At 36.9% G+C, this 19,502-nt stretch overlaps 1 protein-coding gene across 2 annotated transcripts in view; it reads right to left on the bottom strand.

Annotated features, from left to right (window-relative positions):
• Window positions 1-19,502, bottom strand: part of DENND1B (DENN domain containing 1B) — a 162,270-nt gene that overhangs the window by 81,297 nt on the left and 61,471 nt on the right. For both annotated transcript variants that reach the window (XM_082311510.1, XM_082311511.1), the window contains exons 5-7: window positions 11,642-11,761; window positions 3,151-3,220; window positions 1,167-1,247 (exon numbers count right to left, since the gene is read on the bottom strand). In XM_082311510.1, coding sequence (XP_082167636.1) covers window positions 1,167-1,247; window positions 3,151-3,220; window positions 11,642-11,761 — 271 coding nt within the window. The remainder of the gene's footprint in view (window positions 1-1,166; window positions 1,248-3,150; window positions 3,221-11,641; window positions 11,762-19,502) is intronic.

The raw sequence follows: 19,502 nt of genomic DNA, 5'->3' as shown, positions 1-19,502 counted from the left end.
TAGCCTATTGAAAAAAGCATAACAAGGAATCTGAAATACAACAAATTAAAATGAAATAAAGGTAGCATTATGTTGAGCAGCAAGGGCGAGTAACTACTGGAACAGAAGTGGTAGACTCCATTTCTGTATGCCTTCATAATAGAGCCAGATGCTTACTTTACTCGAAATATTGGGCTCAATTCTAAAATAAATGAGTTAAAAGTAACAGGAAATGACACAAATAAGGTCAAGATAAATAATCTAATGATCTTTCAGTATGTGCGCAAGAGAAGCCTTTACAAAAACACTTATTTCTGTGCCCTGCAGACTGTGCTAGTTCAATCAAGAAACAGTTATTTGCACACAGTTACTTATACATGCAGTAATTGTACAGATGCCATGAACATCAACAACGTCTCAGAGACAGCAGAGGCTCTGTATTGCCTTCACATTTCATGTAGGCTCTACAAATGTATTTAAACATGTGTCCATATGCCATTTCTGTTAAAAACTGCAGGAACTGTAACAGTGACAGGCTCACTTTTTGATGTTTCTGCCGCAACACCACCTTGCCATACTATCAATGTCCAGTCCCACATCATGAAAAGTCAGAGCACAAAAGCAAGGTAGGCGTGGACACGTTCTTTTACCCAGATGTGCCGAAAGTTTCCTATAACGCAGTACATGTCTCCTACCATCTCTCCTACACCATTTTTGCACTATCAAGCAAAACTAGGAAGAAGGGAAAGGAAGATGGGAAAGAAGCCAGCTTACACAGGTTTCTGTCCAATCCTGCAAGCCTACCTACTCAGACATAAGAGGCAATAAAACAGAGTTAGTGTCTCCCAATTCACAGCAGGAGAAACCAAAATTATCTACATGAAACAGCTGGAAGCACAAAAAAGTAGTCCTAGCACTGCCAGATACCACTGCAGTTTACTTTCTTATCCATACAGCAAAATTCAAATTTCTGCTTCTTTATGACTATGACTTTAAGAGAACAACATGAGACAGAGACAAACTCTGTTCTGCACAGATAGGGGGGAAGGTTGTCCAAGCCAGTTAATGATGGCAAGCAACATAAGTTTACTCTTTGCAAAGGATTGTTTGGGGTTTTTTTTTGGTTCAACCTTACCTACTATTTCATAGTCAGTAATAGAAATAAGAGTTAAACCGAGAATACTTACCACACTTAAATTGACTAAAGCATTCGCCTTTGGCACAGGATGGCTATACAATGATTTTAACAAATCATTTGAGTCATTTTCCTATAGGGAATATTTTTAAAAGGTAGTTAATTATTGTATAAAAACTGACTAATTACCATTTACTATACTTCGAACTATATATTGACAAAGATATATATATATTTAATGAGAAAGACAATTGCAATTTGCAGTGAAGTATTTATATATTAAGTATAACATTCGGGCCAACTTTGTGTCTCAGAAAATGATTGTATCTGCAAGTTAAATCAATCTCATATATTTCCCCGTATACTCCTTAAATGAGTCACATTACTTGCAACTAAAAATAGTGTTAACACATCTAGCTGGTCTGTGCATCTTGGACATAATCTTCCTAAAACTGATAGCCGTGACATTTGTCTGGTCAAAGTTTTACTAAATATGCAGCTACACAGCTCTATTGTATACTTTAAAAATGATTCATCAGAGCACATAAAACAGTTAATAAGGTTTACTAAAAAGTACACGCAGTTACCGGGTTTATCTAGGATCCCCCATCCTGATCTCCAAGAGAGACATTTACTTGGGAAGAGATGCGGCTGGAGTTTTTGTTTGGTTTAGGGGTTTCATTCAGTTTAGGGTTTTTGTTCATGGAGATTAAATTCTTTTTGTTGTCAAAGTAAAACCAAAAATATCAGTGACAAGCCAGGACCAGATTTTAAATATATTGTTTGAGTTTGCAGGAACCTTCCACCTCTCCCTGCAAGAATGATGATGTTACTGGATGTTATTCTAGTAAACAAGACTTTGGGTCTAGCTCTTCATCAGACAAACAGTGCCTGGGCCAGGAGGGAGCAGTATCCTCTAACAGCCTCCTCAGCAACAGATATAGGCAATACAACAAAATATTTCCATACACTGCTAAAACTTTCTGATCCATCAGAACCGTTTTCTCAGCATATAGGACAACAAACTTAAAACCCAGTAACTTAAACTGGTTGCAGTAATAGCTGCAATGCCAGAACCAGTGATCAAGAAAAAGGAGAAAACAATCCCTACCCCTTCTGTCAAATACAACCTTAATAACAATTTTCACTATTACAGTGAAATCGGGGCCTAAACCAAAGTCTCATTATACCATCTATAAGACTTAAATGTATTCCACGTTATTTAAACACAGCTAACACCAAACTTTCCTCCTGCATTTTCTTTTTACATAAAATATCATCATTCTCTACAGTCCATTTACTATAATGCACAATAATTGCTTATTCTATAGTTCATATATTCTTGAAATGTCAGCTTTTCCAGTCTACAGCATATGGCTGACTATTGATGCTTCTTTTTTTTTTAATTACAATCTAGTACACTAATGTCGTTAAAGCAGAAAGGTATAGCTTTAATGTTCTCAGTAAAGACAGATGCCAGTATTTCCTTTCCTGCGTAATCCTGGAATATGTCTAATTGCTCATGAATATGCAAACTAAACTATCATGATTCTTCACCAAAAGCTGCAAGTAATTTTGTCTTGCTAGTTGAGATGACGGAATTATGAGAGGTAGTTTTTCGTTAATATGAAGGGTGAAACAGTACATCATATTTTATGCAGTTCTGAAAAAAAGTGTTTGTAACTGATAATCAGATAGTTCCAGAGATCTACAGTTTACAATCAATACATCATACAGATCTCCAGTGATGTGACACTTTGCTCACACTTCACCCAGGACTTGTTTATGCTAAGACTGACACTTTATAAAGGTATATTCTCAGCAGCTTTTTAAGATTAATGTGGGATTCAAGTGACAGTGGCAGCTGTATGTTCAGATTCTTTGAATTTCAATATGATGAATGTAAAAACTTGATTCTAAATTCTACTAAAATTTTAAACTTTTAAACAGTATAGAATGACTTTACAGCACTTCAAATGGTGACTATTATTTCAAGGAAAATATTTTACACAAAGAAATAAAATATCGAAAATTACCTGTTCTTTAGCCAAATAATCTGCCAGTGTATTTAGGAGCTTGTAGTATACCTCAAACCATGGTAGGTAACTAAAACAGGAGGGGAAAAAGCATTTTAATAAAATAAAATATCAATGTATTTTTTCCAGTGCTTATAAAATACTACTACGATTAATCTGACTTGCACATTACATATAAATAAAATGCATATAAAACTTTTCCCCACAAATTTAATGGTACATCACTGTGAGATACTAGCAAAACTACGTTTCTTTATGCTGGACACCTGCTTGACATTCCATTAAGCATAGATTGGCTCATAATACTCTCACTTCTCATTATTTTAAAGGCACCAAAAATCATTTTAAACATTGCCAAATCACATTCCCATTATCTTTAATTGTTATGATTGTCAGTAGTTATGTTATTTGCAATTTTGAAGTTCTACGTCCTGTTGTATCTGGTGGGCTGCCAGAACTGCTGCTTCTCCAGAAAATGAAAAACAAGTTTACCTGGGCAGACCAGGTACCCCATATTTGACAAGTGGTACAAGGCTATGCAATAGTATAGATGTCATGTAAGAATATGTGTTTCCCTATAGAGTAATTTCTATAGATAGAATTAACTTCTAAAAATAAGAGAGCATTCACCAATATTGTAAACACACAGCACATTAATACATGAATACTTAATCGACTTTCAACACAAATCTGCATCCCATATGCGTGCAATACTCTCAGCGAGTTAAACAGCATCCAAGATAAATAAGACATAACTGAAGAGCATGAGAAAAGAAACTCAAACACAGTGGCATCCGTTCCATTTTTTTTGTAGTTTATTTACAGAACAGTTACCTTTAACAGTGACATCATCAGTGGCCTCATGCTACAGAACTTTCCATAATCACTATTTAAGCCTATGATACCGATGTAATAAGTCCAATAAACTAAATAGTACCAGTATAAATTACTCCTTATTTACAAATTACACACCTTCTCATGTCTGTTAGAATTTTATCACAAAGAAGATTTACTAAAATGGTAATAGTACAGTTAATATTAGTTGTTTGAGATTAGAAGCGGGGCTGGGAAAGAAATAAGGCTTGAAATATTTTTACTACATTTCATACCTACATGTAACAATACTACACACTTTGTTATTCAGTGCAGTGTAAATCCACAGACATACTTCCAATGCATTTCTTAAAAGCTTTAGTGTGTGCTGTGGACAGACCTTAAAATTTCAAATTTATATGTTTCAGGAAATATGTAACTGCAACTGAAAAAGCCCAGTATGCAGAACCTAAATGTTTTCCCTGATAGGAAAAGGAAACCTGTTAGGGGAAACCCTGGCTGGCAGAGAAGCCAAGTTTACTTTTGTGCAGCAAGTCCAGTGCAGGGTTATGTTTTCTTTGTAACACCTCTGTTCTCAGTAGGCAGCTGGCAAGGCTTTAAAAACAGATCCCGGTTCTTAGGGCAAAGAAAAGAACAGCAGAAATCTGAACACAGTTATGCATTTTGTAGCAATCCTACTTTGCTGTCCTTATAAATGCTTAACTGCTGGTTCTTAAAAAAAAAAAAAAACAAAAAAAACCACACAAAAAACCATCATGAATTTACACGTGCCAAGCCAAAGTGACACAGAGGCAATGATTTCTTTTAGAGCCACTGTATTAATGTCTTTATCACACTTTACCATATACTGTGCTGGCTATTAATCAAAACTACATCAACCTCTTAATGCTCACAGACGTTTTTAATGCTTGGTATTGTTGACAGTAGTTAAGGTGTGACATTATTGCGTTTGCTTTTCAATATATTCCTATATAATCAAAATTTACTTCGTTGCACCTGTGTAAGGCCACTCACTGCTTACAGGCACGAATGTTGCACGCCCTTGTAAAACACCCATCATACCAGCACCTAAAACATCTGATCTTTGAGTTTTCTTCCACCTAGGACTCCTGTTCTATTATCTTCTGAAATCATGTTAACCTGGTTTTACATGTCACTGAAACACAGCGCAGATAGGCAAACAAAATTGTTCACTACAGCATTCAGAGTACCTGCAAATGTCAGAGCTATTGAACAGTTTTACCAGCCTAGAATTACAGCAGGGACTGGAACACTCTTCTAGCATTTTGTCCAAGTCAAGGTAGAAGGTACGTATAAATCACAAAGTGTTTTTATATCACTGGACACAAAAATGGATTAGATTACCTAAAAGCTTTCCAGTCTTTTGCTATCACTTCTGCATTAGCAGTGTTCATCACCCCAGATATTTTGCTGTAGAATACTCTAAAATCTTATCTGATCACTCATTTTTCATAATGAACATTTATGAACAGCATTCTATAAAAATAAATGCTCCTACTTCAATAAAATATTAACCATATTTCTTTCTTGTATCTATGTTCTCAACTCCCCTCTTAGTGCGAATAGAAAAATTAAATGCCGTTTTTAAGTCTATGCATAAAAAGGTCAAATTCATTATTTGAAATGAATGAACCCTAGCAGAAAGCCAAGGGAGATTTTTCTTTCATACAGCAAGGCATGCTGACCAGAGTACTCGTACAAGAATTTCTTCCCTTAGCAAAATCTGGTTGATGATACACTTCCATGTCTTCATGTAACCAAACCACAAAGAAAAACATTGTAAAAACAGACTACTTGAACATAGTTTAAAAATGCCAGTTTCCTTTCTGAGCTGAAAGATTGGAAAAAGAATTGCTTTAAGCCTTATAACCACAGACACGAGGTTAATATAATTTCAATATGCCTCTTAAACCTGAAAAATTAAGGAAATCAAAACAAGTACTCCATTACATTATATGGCATGAAACCAAAGGCCACCAAGACCTGTCCTCTGTTTCTTTTCCACATAATCTTCTGTTCTGCAAAAGCACGGTTTAATTGCAAAAGTTTTTGTCAATATTTTAAATTATACTGTTCTTACTGCAATAAAATATTACAAAGATCTACTGGAAAGCAAAGAAGTTCCCTTTATATGTTTCTTTTATGTATTTACTAACTGCTATTAATTCAGTATAATAAAGAATTGTTACATTTGTTGTTTTCATAAACAATAAAGAGTGCATTTGTGCATGTGCATACACAATGCATCTCTGCATGCAGAAGGAAACATAAACACAGGTTGTGTTTGTTCATAATAGAGGGTGATATCACGTGGTATTTTAGATTCTCATTTCAAAAAGCAAGTATAAGCTCTCTTTTATTTTGTAACATCCTCACGGCTGTCAAGCAACATTTTTGTCCTCCTATATCACAGGCTGATTTTGGAAGCACGTGTTAATAACCCTATTAATTTATTTGGACTACTCTAGTAAATAGATTTATTCATAGTTGAACATTCCCATGATATAGGCTTTACATCTTTATCCAGTACATCGTATTGGATAAAGCACTGTATATGGCACTTGCGTGTGTGCGATAGCTAAAAACCAGAGGCATTGCAGGTAAAAGAATCTTCTTAGCTTGCACTGTTGGCAAATCTTGCAAAATAATTTAACCTTGTTTAGCACAGAAGAACTAGTCTATGTACAGAAAAGTCATCCAGCACACAAACGTCTATCAACATCTGTTAGGCTGGGTAACCATTTTTTTCAAGTCAGTACAGAAATGCACTGTCTGCAAAAAATAGTTTTGAAATGGCTGAATTTAATAGAGGAGACCTGCAATATATTATTCCTAACTCAAAACTGTCACACTAATATGTATGTACCTTAACAACAGATAAAAATCAAAATTTTAAAGCCCATTACTAGAAAGACCTTACCATCATACTTGTATTCATAAAATTATTTATGAGCAGTGCATTTCATAATTAATTAGCTGTCTTACAAAAACGTCAAAAGGTTATCAATGAAGCCCCTTCATAGTAGATAAAGCAGAGGAACAACAGTGGTTTAGTTTTCAATTTTAATGTATTTAGAAGCCTAAACTTCAAATAAAAATAATTTAGGTTCTTAAACTATGAAACCATTATTGGTTTCTTTTTTATTTTTCCTTAATTGTACACATTGTCTTTGCATTCCTCATGTTACAATCAATACCTGTTTGAGAAATAAATATACAAGACAAACATACAACAACCTCCAACAACACCGAACAATTTCTCTAAAGCTACCACAAAACATTTCTCCCGTAATAAAGAAAAACATCAAAATATACGCAATATTGTTTTAATAGATATGTATTCCCCGATTGAGAATACAGTGGTCTTTATTTAAAAGTACAGCCACTGCCTGTCACGAAAGCAAGAGCCCAAGATATTTCATGGTTAATTAAAAACGTACTTAGCATTTTCTTTTAATCCAAATGAGCCACAAGGCAGGAGCTCAGACTTTTATTCAAAGTCATGCATAACCCTTGTTGCCGTAAGTAGACTGGTGCTTCTACTATAGCTCTGATAAAACTTTTACATTCATGAGTCAAAGGTTAAATAAAGGAGAGGAAATGTTTTCTGTCAAATAGTCAGGTAACCACTAACAGTCCTGAACTATCAGCAGGAATCTAACTTCTAGTAATCAAATAAAACTAAGGAAACTGCCTTTCCGTAGCTAAATGTCTAATGTCTAGGGGCTACTTTTCTGTCTGGAAAATTGACACAAAATGTGTAAAATTGAAACATTCTGCTTCTAAGGGATTTGCCTAAAGGAAGAGCGAGAAAGCTTCAAGCGTGGTCTGAACTGAAGAACTACAAAGGCTTACCACATAAACCTGTCTTCCTTATTAGAACATTTCATTTGGAAACGTAGGTGACAATTTTACAGTCATAAAATTAATGAGATCTAAGACTGAGCATTTTAATGATGCATTTTGCGTTCCTCTGGATACATAAGGTCAACCTCAGAGTCCACAGTTTCAAGACTTTTAACAAAACAAATTTCAGTCAAATTATTTGCACTAAATATTTTTACTACTAAAACCGTTCAGGTAATTGAAAAACAATTTCAGGTAAACCCAGAAAGTATTATTGCTACTGCAAACAGCAATGGTATTTAGAAACAATACCCAGAAGAATTAAGTCTCCTTCTATTACTGAAAAGTGAACATTGAAGCTTCTACTGTGCCACTTCAAATCTCAACTGGCAAAATTATTATTTAAATTAAAACATAAAAAGGAAAACTAGAAGAAAAGATCTAGCATAGTACATGAGCACAACAAGGTATATTACAATATTCCTATTGTGGTACCCCTCGTTCTTACGGGGTTGCATTAGCTCAACAGTTTGGGGAGAGGGAGAAGGTGACACAGCAGGATTCACACCGAGATCTTCTCAAAGCAGCTGTGCAGTTTAAAGAAAAAAACAAAACAAAACTCGCAAAGGAATCACACAAAACTTCCAGAGAGTGATCCAAGATTTTTTTTCTCATCTTACTATGGTTTTGCATTTACTTGCACTTTGAATTTGGCAACTGCAGTCAAGCTCTGCATGATCATTTCAGACAATACTGTATCACAATTAAGTTCTTCAAACAAAAATGCCTGAGATAGCTACCTTTGGGGATTTTTATTTCAGTGTATAAACATACAGAGAACTTGAACAAAACATTCTGATTTGGGAGAAAATTCTGTTTACACATTTCCTACACACGCATATATAAAACAAAAAAAAAAGAAAAAAAAAACCAAAAAAGCAAAACATAAAACTTCTAGAAGAATTTTATATGTACAAGTATATTTTCTGTTTCAAACTATCCAGTTTAAAGCAGGACCATGTGGCTGCAAATTCAGAGATGATTTCCTTTAATTAGTGTTCCAGATGAGGAATGAATTATAGAGAGAAGTCCCATAAACTACAAGACTTGAATCTTAGAAGCAGCTTTAGATCATTGGTGTAAAACCTGAGGACAAGCAGCCTTTTCTTCAGTTTTTGGTTAAGAATCCTGTTCAGCAGTTCAAATCCTATCTCTTCAGCTGCCCTGACATAGGTTAACACATGGTCTGGTATCATCCACAAAAGATGTTCACAAGAGAAAAGTTGTATCCTGTTCCCCACTCATCAGCCTACCCAAATTTCTTTAGAATTTCCTTCTCATCACTTTGACTGGCTTGTTCCTGCTCTTCTTTTCAGAGATTCTTACTTAGATTTTAATTATTTATGACCATTTCATTTAGTTAACTTTCCTGTATTTGACTCTCGCTAGTTGTCTTTGTTAAAGCCCCAGTCAGAAATCTTAATATATTACTCTTGTTTGAGGCGACATCCATGTATGTGCGTATGTAGATGTATAGTTAGACATGGATGGTATTTATGTACGCCTGCATTTGTGTGTTTATATAGAAGTCTATGACTATTTTGTACATCTCTGTGATGGACAAGTACTTTGAATTGCTCATATATCAGAGTCACTATCTGTATATACACATAGTGAATATAAATTTATGCTATTTTGCTCTATGGAAGAGAGAGAGTATGAATATGCATGCATACTCTTTATATATAAAGACAGCATTCATTTGTTAAGACTTCTTTGATTTTGGTTAATGTAAGATCAACAAGCCATATAAAATGTCAAAAGAAATCCGCTAGTGAGTCTTCTTTCACTTGGTCACTTCTAATGAATCTTGGATCCAGAGCAGAAACCAGACTGGATACTAAAATGCATCGGATGGAAATACTGATGCATTCTTTCTGTCTGAGCTGAACACAACAAACACACAAGTTGGAGAGAAATGGACTACCAAGCTAGAAGTACAATGCCAGGAAGCTAGTGCTGTTACACCTTCAGCTACGTGTTGTAAATTTGAAATTGTCACAATAATAGCAATAAAGGCAACGCTTTGATTAAGATTTGGTGAAAAATTATAGCTTGCCACTTTTCATTTTCCTAGTTATTTCTACCAAGTAACAGACCGTTGACTAATCTTTAGCTGATGTATGTCTGTGGGGAAATGTTAAAAGAAATACCCAAGTTTACACCAGCTGAGAATTTGCGTCCTTTGCTTTGCAACACTACATACAGTATTTAAATGTGCGTACTTGAGTGTGCATAACTGATTAAACATTTGTTATTATAGCACTAGAAGCCAGCCAGACAATGTTAGCAGTACACACAAAAAATTTTGTTTCTACCTTGATGAGGGAAGAAAAGGTTAACCCAGAGGAGAGAGCTAAAAGCACACACATACATTCTCTCTGTGCCTTACAAGATATATCCACAAAAGGTACCACAGAGAAAAGGGTTAAGTTAAAGAGTTATTGTCAGGATCACAGAAAGTCAATTAATTTCCAGAATAAAATCTTTTCCTTTTGCTGTTTTCATTATATGGTAGTAATTATTATTTTTTGCAATCTTTATAGCAAATACTTATTTTTAAATTAGCTGCCCAAAAATGTCCAGTGTACTGGCTCTCAACATGAGTTTAGAATCTGATTAAAAGTTCACGGAAGTCTTGATGTGATATTTCCACACGATTAATTTTAAGCACTACTCTACAAGTTTCTATATTGTTTTGGGTTTTTTTCCCCCCCGTGTGTTCTTTCACTGATATTCTTTTACAAGTCGATGTAGGGTTTGTCTCCCTAACTCATGTGGTCTATCCTAATGACACCTTCCATGACTGCCTGACTTCCATGTTGTCCAAATACCTGATATTCTGCTTTTCTCCATAAGCTTCCTAGCTTACTCTCCAAAATTCTCCAAGTTGCCCCTCTGCTGCCAATGGGTTTGGCTCTTTGGCAACACATGGCTCCTCCTTCACCTTGTGTTTGGGGATTCTCACTTTTATGCAATTATACTTCAATCTTGTTCTTCTCATGTGCTGCTGAACTGGATGTTCCCATTTCCTCTATGGACATTACAGGCTGCTAGGCTCTTAACTAAAGTGGCAAATTTGCCTTTTAATTAAAGCATTCTGCCTTTTAATTAATTTCATTCAAAGGGTTTTAGGACAGCTAAACAATCGGTTTTTTTCACTACCAAAACAATTATCTTACAGGAGAATAAAGAAAAAGCAGAGGGAGAAACAAAGTATTTCACTGGGGTCAATTTCTCCATCATCAATATCTCTTCTGCAACAAAGTGGCATGCTCTTTATTGAGAATTATCTGGCCCTGGCGTTTCTTATATTAGATATAGTCTGGCCAAAGAACATGAAAGAAACCCCAAAAAATCATATTTCCAAGGAGAGGAATACAGAATAGTGCACTTTATTGTTAAATTGACTGGATACTTGTCAAAGATCTCATTAGAAAGTAAAAATATCCACACAATATTCAAAGCCTCTAAAGCTGCAGTGTATTGTTCTCTGCTTTTAAGCAGAGATTTCATGTTATTTAAATGGAATTATTTAGCCTCACACAAGAATACCATCACATGGGGCTTGGGACCACTTTTCATGTGAAATCAATGGTAACACTGTTGTAGAGAAATGATAGCCTGATAGAGAAGTACAACATATTATCAGAGGATTTGCAAAAGATAATTTTTTCTTGTATTTTTCTTATATTCGCTCCTTGACTCAATTTTTCTTATGACAACTTACCTTAGAATACAGAGGCAGACCTTGCCTCCTGACGTCAAACGGCAAAATCCAAACCTTTGCTTACTTTCAATGTCGGTGAGCACGAAGGTAAAATGCTGTCCTACTTGGTTTTGGGACACCCTGAAAAATTAGAGACAGAGCATAAAACCACTAAATCACATAAAAGACAAGCACTTAAGTCATTGGTTTCAAGCATTTTCATACTCAAGCCTCACTATCCTTCTCTCTCTCCTCACCATCCAGGCTGCCTCCTGCACCCCACTCCCTCCCCTCAGCACAGAAGAGCCCAGGTCCTTCCTTCAGCCATGTCTCCAGCTGCCGCCCCAGCCCCGCGCTCCGGCTGACGTGCTCCATGGGAGCTGGCCCCCAGTCCGAACAGACAGGGCATTTCATAAGGTTTTTTCCTACATAACGCCTAAGCCGAGCCAGTACAAGCCTGCCACAGCTTGTTGTCTTTGAGCACACCTCAACAGTGGAAAATGGCAACCAAAGTAAAGGTTTAAAATTCTACAAATAATTTATCAACTGTCATAATACAGGCCTGGTGTAAGCCATTAGAAAACTAGCTTGTTCCCCCCCCACCTTCAGAATAGCTTTGTTGGTTAAACCCGTAGCCTTCCCATGCACCCACACACATCATCTTCCCTTTTTTGCACTACACAATGCACAACAAACAACTTTTCGCTAAGTTCCCCTTTTCCAGTGCAAACTTGTTCAGCTCTGGAAATGCAAAAGCCAGAAAATAATCAAGAACAAACAGCATGAGAGCTAAAATAATAATATCTTCAAGACTGTATCAAAACCTACTTGAGACAGAACATGTTTACAGAAAATTTCACTGCCTGGTGGTCCAGCTCCTCTCATCCCCAAACTCTGCTCAGCGAGCGTTCTCTCAGCAGTGCAGGCTCATCTGTTTTGTTCTCAGTTTCTGCCTCCCCTCCAGTGTCACCTCTGACTCTTCGTACTCATCTCTAGGTCCCAGTCCCAACCTCCATTCCTGACCCCCTACTTTCTGCTTGACAGCATGAACCTTTTCCCAATTTCTTTTTAAGAAGAAATGGCATTTTCACTGCCATGACATGACTCTTATCTCCTTTACGCTCTCAAGCCAGGCGCCTTTCTCTCTTGTGCAATTTGTCAGCTTCAAAAAGAGGATCACTGAGAGCACGGGATGGACCTGCTTTTCAATGTGGCCAAACTTCAGTGATCTTCATAGAAATTGCAAAATATATTCAATGTAAGCATTTTAGAACTGTATCTGAAGTTCACTCACAGAAATACATATTGCACTTTTCCAAAATCTCCCAAAGAGAATCAGCTTTAGGTAGACTCGGCATCTTCAGCCAGGAGAGGTAATGTGTGGCATAGAATGAATCATAGAATGGTTTGGGTTGGAAGGGACCTTCCAAATGAAAACAAAGCTGTTATGGGGAGTGCATGGAGATTTGAAAATTTAAAACGTAGCAGTTCTGCCTGTAATTCTATTGTCCTCTGTTCTGTTCCCATTCTTACACAATCTTCTACAGCAGAATACCTAAGCACCTGCTAGTAAGCACTATGATTAACATGTGTCATGTGTGGTTCATTCTCGGATGCCAAGCTGAAAATGAATTCCCGCAGAAGCTGAGAACCATCACAGATCTCACAGATCTGACAGTCTCACAAGAGCACAAAATATTTTTTTTAATTTATCCCCTTCAATATGGGTTGGGTTTTTCTGTTGTGATTTTTTTAAAATCTCCACCAAAATAAAATATAAAAATTTTCCCCTAGGAAAGAACATAGAAGATGATCAAAGGGTGAGAGAAGTTACACAGAACACATGCACATTCCACTGCTTAACACGTGCATCACAAAAGCTTAAAAGATTAGTTAAGTGATACCACTACCCAGACTGTACAGTCTCCCACTCATTTCAGTTTGGTCTAGTCCCTTGTGAACATCCAGTGACTTGGCTAAAACAAAAGCCTGTGCTGAGCATACATGACATTACAAGACACCTCTAGTCCAATATAATCACTGGAAACCCATGGAAATTAATGGAATTTTTTTTTTAGGTAACTAAACTCAAATCATTAAGAAAAGCATTTTTCTCACTTGTCTTCAACAGACTGGAACAAGCTAGTGCGCTCTTTAAATGCAGCAAATGCTCAATGGCTTTCACTCAGTCCTTCATTTTTCCGGTTCTGCATAGCTAGCATGCTGCCTCTATGTTATGCCTGATACAACAGAGAGCCATCAATAACAATGTGTTATTACTCCCCTGCCAATGATGCAATTTTCTATTTCACATCTTTGTATTTCCCTCTATTCCTGAGAACAGATCGCCACTGAAACCTGCAGCATGGTTTCAGTATCCTCGCGCACTGTGGCTTACAGAGCAATGCAGCAGTAGCTGGTCGGTCGGTAGCACTGGTAACGCAGCATGCACAGCAACCTGGGCTGCCTCCTGCTCCCACCCCCTCTCTGCTCTGCTGTGTCCCACCATCAGGCTCGGAGCTTTCTGCAGCCATGACTGGCTTTTTCTTACACCGCCAAACACCTGGCATGGTTAGGCTGGGGTCTCTATCCATCTATCTTAACCCAAAGAGGTCATTAATAATTCACAAAAAACTATTGTTAATAGATGCCCATCTATGCAGGCGTTGCTTTTAATGTATTGTGTACATGTATGTCAGGCAAATGACTACTCCATCACTGCTTTAAAACAATTCCTTAGCCCTAAAAAAACCTCATATCAGTAAGGATCTCTTGCTTTCAGTTATTTGCCTCCTCCCTTCCCAAAATCTGAAGATTACATGGGAAAATAATCAGTTTTGCAATTAAAGCATACATAAAAATGTCAGTACGCAAGACCACTTTAAAAATGAGATTTAACTTCTGGTATTCTCTATCAAAAATAGCCCAGCCAAGTTATGACAGTTCAGCAGGAGGCAATTCCAATGCTATCTCACCACCTCCAACTCAATGTCTTCCCTTTGCTTCTTTAAGAGAGATAACTCTATGTTTCGACAGTCAGTGTAAAAATGGCCCAGCTTGAAAACTGCTTCCCACAGAGTTTAGAAGGAGATGCAAACAGCATGTTGTAGGTTTTCGAACTGAGAAAAACTCCAAGGCTAAAACTGAATCTCCACAAAGAACCCAAAAGTTTACATTTGGTCCCATTTGCTTCAAAGCAACAGCTAACAGAAGCCAGTGACCATCCATCTGGACCACATTTTCTGATCAGAATTTAAAATACTGAATTAATTCTGGGTTTCTAATTTGAAAACTCCACTTAAGATCTGGAGGCAGCAAGGATGCCTGGTTTTGTTTTTTTTTCTCCTCTTCAGCAGAATTAAAACTGACTATATGTAAACCTTACAGAAACAAACAAATGATGATTGGGGATTTCTGCATATCAGTAGATAACCACAGTGTATAAACCAGACATAAAACATTCAAAAAGTGCTAGCACTGCAGTTTCCACGTATATATTGCATGTACCATCATGTGGACAAATGTTGGCTATGTGACTTGGGGCTCGTGCCTCTCTGTTTCACTGCAGCACACTCAGGTTGTTCGGAAGTCAAGTCCCACTTTCAGTGATGCCTCTCAAGTTTTCCTTAACGTGAATATCAACACAGGTAAAACGCAATTATTATGTACAAGAATTCCCTACACAAAACGTTATCTAGACTTTCTATCAGAGCGCAGGATCCACTGGCCGAGCTTCAAAAACTTTCTGCAAAATGCTGGTCTGGTCAGCTATTTGAAGAGAGCGTGATCTACTCACTTGTGCAGGGAGAGTAGGCACAAATCCTTCCCAACCATTGCTGACCTTCTCCTCACTCATTCCTCTGCCTTGCTTTTGACTTACTTTCAACTCCTGCCCTGCATGCTTACATTTAATCTTAGTTTAACAATAATAAATCGCTAATAGCAAAGAATGTGTGTAAATACTTATTAACCCTGCAGCCTACAATGGGCTCTTTCAAGGTTATTACAGTTCACTATAGGAATAAAAGTAGTTTTTAAAATTTTCTAAGTACATATCCACACAATGCAGAAAAGGCTCTTTGGTACGCATGGAGTAGGTAAAGAGTCATTTTAATGATTTTTTTGTTTACACTACAGCTATTGTTCAGGCCTCATTTTAAGGGCGCCTTGAGAGAGCTGATTAAGGCAGGAATTAAATCTCTTCTTCGAACAAAAACCAGCATGTCTAATCACTAAATTTATCCCTTGTTCTCAATAAGAATTGATCTTCCAAATTAATGTTTAGGACACACAAGATGTTTGAAATTAGTTTTTCTTCAAATTTCAGGAATTTTTAAAGGGTTTTGAATTTCAGAGAGATTTTTCAGAGAACTAATTTTTTCAGTGAGTTTCAAAAAATGAAAGACTTAAAGCATGGGAATACAGATTTTGATGACTTATTTTTAAAAGAAAACAGTTACTGGTATCATTAATTATAAGGTGTCACATACACGTACTTGACCAATGTAAGTAAAGTATACGGTTCTGATTAAGGCTTTAGCGGCTGCTACCTAAACCTGAAAATTTCAAATGCATTTCATCTCCCAATCTGATGCTGAGAAGCAAACCCCACCAGTCATTCACCTAAGTCTCTCCAGATTAGAGAACAGATTAGAAACCATGTCACGCAGGAATTTGAAAAACAGATGTTAAGGTAGTGGCACAAGCTGATGGAGAGACTGGGTAACTCTAGGTCGGGCTGTCTCCTTCAACTGATTGCTATACCCAAATCTAAGCTTCAGGGACTATTTTCTCCACTTCCAAGCACACTCCATGATCCATGACTCCACAGCTCAGGCTCCCTGTATGGAGGGCTCCTCTGCTCCAACTGAGCTATCTGACTTGAGCTCTGCTTCCCAGAAACCCCAACGCCTTACACATCAGAAAGAAAAAGAATGAGAAGAAAACTGCAGAAGATATGAAAGTGTACAAAGTTACTACCAAATAAGGAAATTCCCACAAATAAAAAGCATAGTTAACTTATAATTGGGGTTGTGTTTTTGAAACAACAGAAGCATTAAAAAAAAACCCCACAATTAGTTAGTAAAGAGTCTCGCTGGGTGTATTTAAGTCGCAACACACCCCAGCTCTGTCCAGAGGCCCTGGCCACAGTACCTCGCCCAGGGTCTATCAGAGCACACTGCGGCTCCCTCAGTATGCCCAGGTTTCCTCAGACAGGTCCACTTCTGCACAGACATGGAAACCAAATAACTCACATTCGAAACCAATAGTTACACTCTTCCACGGCACACAGTTCATGCTGCAACCTGTCCTTACAAAGACTTCTCTCTTACACATACATATGCACATACCATAACACAACGAGATAAAGGATGGAAAGAACTCAGCTGTATAAAACCACTGCTACATTCTCAAGTTCACAACCCATCTTGCAAACTGACTGGAATGACTGAAGTGTACAGGAGATGCTATAGTTTATCTTCACCTGTACGGCTTGAAATACGTTCTCAATTATATACTTTTCATTCTCAACTATTTACTTTGAAGGCAAAAATTTTTGTGTAAGATAGCTTATAATTGCCTTTCATAAGATCTGCAAATCCAATGATCTCTGCAGCCATTGTTTTGCACTTGTCTTGATCATAGCTGTGTTTCTGCACACAGACTTTTACCAGAAATACCAACAGAAACAGCACTAGCCAGGAATAGGAGAGTGAAAGTGATGTCACTCCTGCCATCATTACTCATTGACTCTAATAGATTATGAGTTAAATAATATGCACAGTAATTCCTCTACTTGAGTAATATTCTACTGCTAACAAGAAATCTTCCACAGCATCAGCAGTAGAGCCACTTCTTACGCTCCAAAATACAATGCTTCCCTGCGATCAGGTGAGCGCAGCAGGGGAAATCAATGAGGTACACATCATTGTCTCCATGCTGATCCTACAGGCAGTTTCCAAAGTATCTTAGCTAAGAAGCCACATGTGCTACACATTCAGCAGAAGAAATGCATCCTGAAAGGGAAAAGACAGAGGAATGGAAGGAGAGAGGGAAAGTATTTATGGTAGGGACAAATGAGAGAGATTCAAAGCACGGATAAAATTGAGGGGTCAAGCATCGATGTAGCGCAACTTCGGACTGAATTTGAAATGGGGCCAAAAGGAACAAGAGGAGAAGTTGCATGCTCACTAGTCATCACCCAGCTAAATAACTGATGGATGTAGAAATCGAGGTGTGGGCTGTCGGCAAAGTTATACCCGAGTTTTGCGTTGAGAGCGAAAATACAGAAGACTGCTGGAGAAAGAAAAGTGAAGAAAACTATGCAGAATTTGCATAAAGGATTCAAGGAACAAAAGAGAGGACAAGGTGCTTTTTCTGATGTATTATGATTAGTTTAGCAAACATTAAAAGGAAATTAAAACCTCTACATTCTCAAATGTTAAATCCTCCTATTACGTATGAAAAGAAACAAAGAAAGGAATTCTGCAGCAGAGAAAAGGGAACTTATTCATAAATATCTACAAGCAGTGTTAGAATGTTATACAATTGTGCCATTTATTAAGCCTAAAATCATTTATTCACAAAAAAGACGTAGGTTCTTGGAGCAAATGCTCAAGAACTTCTATGACGCAATTCGTTTCTTAACCCCTTCAAAATAAAATGTAAGCCATAACCAACAGTAATGAAATTATGTGCTTGCTTTCACTAAAAAAATTATATATATAAAACTCAAAGTTTAAGTCATGGTCAAAACATTACATCATTGTGCCTATTTTGGCTTGACTTTCAGTTTAAATTTAATGGGAGTTACCTATAGATTTTTAATCACCTTTCACAGTATAAACTTTTGATAATTAGAATGATTAGAGTACAGCTATTTATAGCATCTGCATAAAAGATTAAGTAAGTATGTCTGGTGAGATGATGTAAGATACATGATAGTAAGAACCAAATCTGGATCTCTGTCTACATTCACTGTAGCTTAGTGAATAAAACAAAAATCAAATACATGTTCTCATTTCATGAACTTTTCAATTCATTCACTAATTAATACAGGTGAGGTGAAGGAAAACAGGTGACGATGATTTTAGCACTGTGCTTTAACAGTGCTTTAACTTTCCTATTTCCATAATTTGAAGAATATAGACTTCCTACTTTAATGAGTTTTATTTACCTAGTTAACAGAAAATACACTCCTTTCCCTCCAAGTCTGCTGTACAGTAGGAATCTATGGAACAGAGTCACATTTTTTAATTCTAGGTATCTTGATCAGCAGCATCAGTGGAAGTTATCACTTTTGCACTGGTAATTTCTAGCTCTTACTAGGATCAGATATTGCTTGAAGTGTTTTATATAGGTATAGTACGCATAACACAGGTTGAGAAACTATGCTCTCTAAAGTACAGCATGCTCAATCAATGAAACAGATACTTTGCGTTTCACTTCAATCAAAGCTTTCTGTACAGAAACTGTCACTGAAACTGCCTGTAAAATACGTGGGGGTATTAGTTGTATGGTCTATCATGATCCTCTATACAAGAAAAAAACCCATATATATGTATATATTCACCAGACAAGTGAAAAGCACATTTACGGCTAGACAAAAACTAATATGCTTGTCACATCTTAAATGTCCATTGGAAAAAAGCCATATGAAAAAGGAGCTACAGCAGTGTTTTTCTCAATACTTTTCTTTATCAGTCAAAATTTCAAAACAAAAAATAAAACTGAGAAAGCAGAAGACAGCTGAAGTTTTCTTTGAAAAAGTGGTAATACATGTCTACACTATAGAAAATGCCTGAACTGAGTAGTAACATACACCACACAGCCAGTAAGTTGTTCACACAAATAGCTTGCCAGTAAACAGTCGCCTGCTTTC

This window comes from Platalea leucorodia (assembly GCF_965183815.1).
Source record: "Platalea leucorodia genome assembly, chromosome: 5".
Classification (NCBI taxonomy): Eukaryota; Metazoa; Chordata; class Aves; order Pelecaniformes; family Threskiornithidae; genus Platalea; species Platalea leucorodia.
The sequence above is the reverse complement of the archived record's forward strand: the minus strand, read 5'-3'. Positions and strand labels throughout refer to the sequence as shown.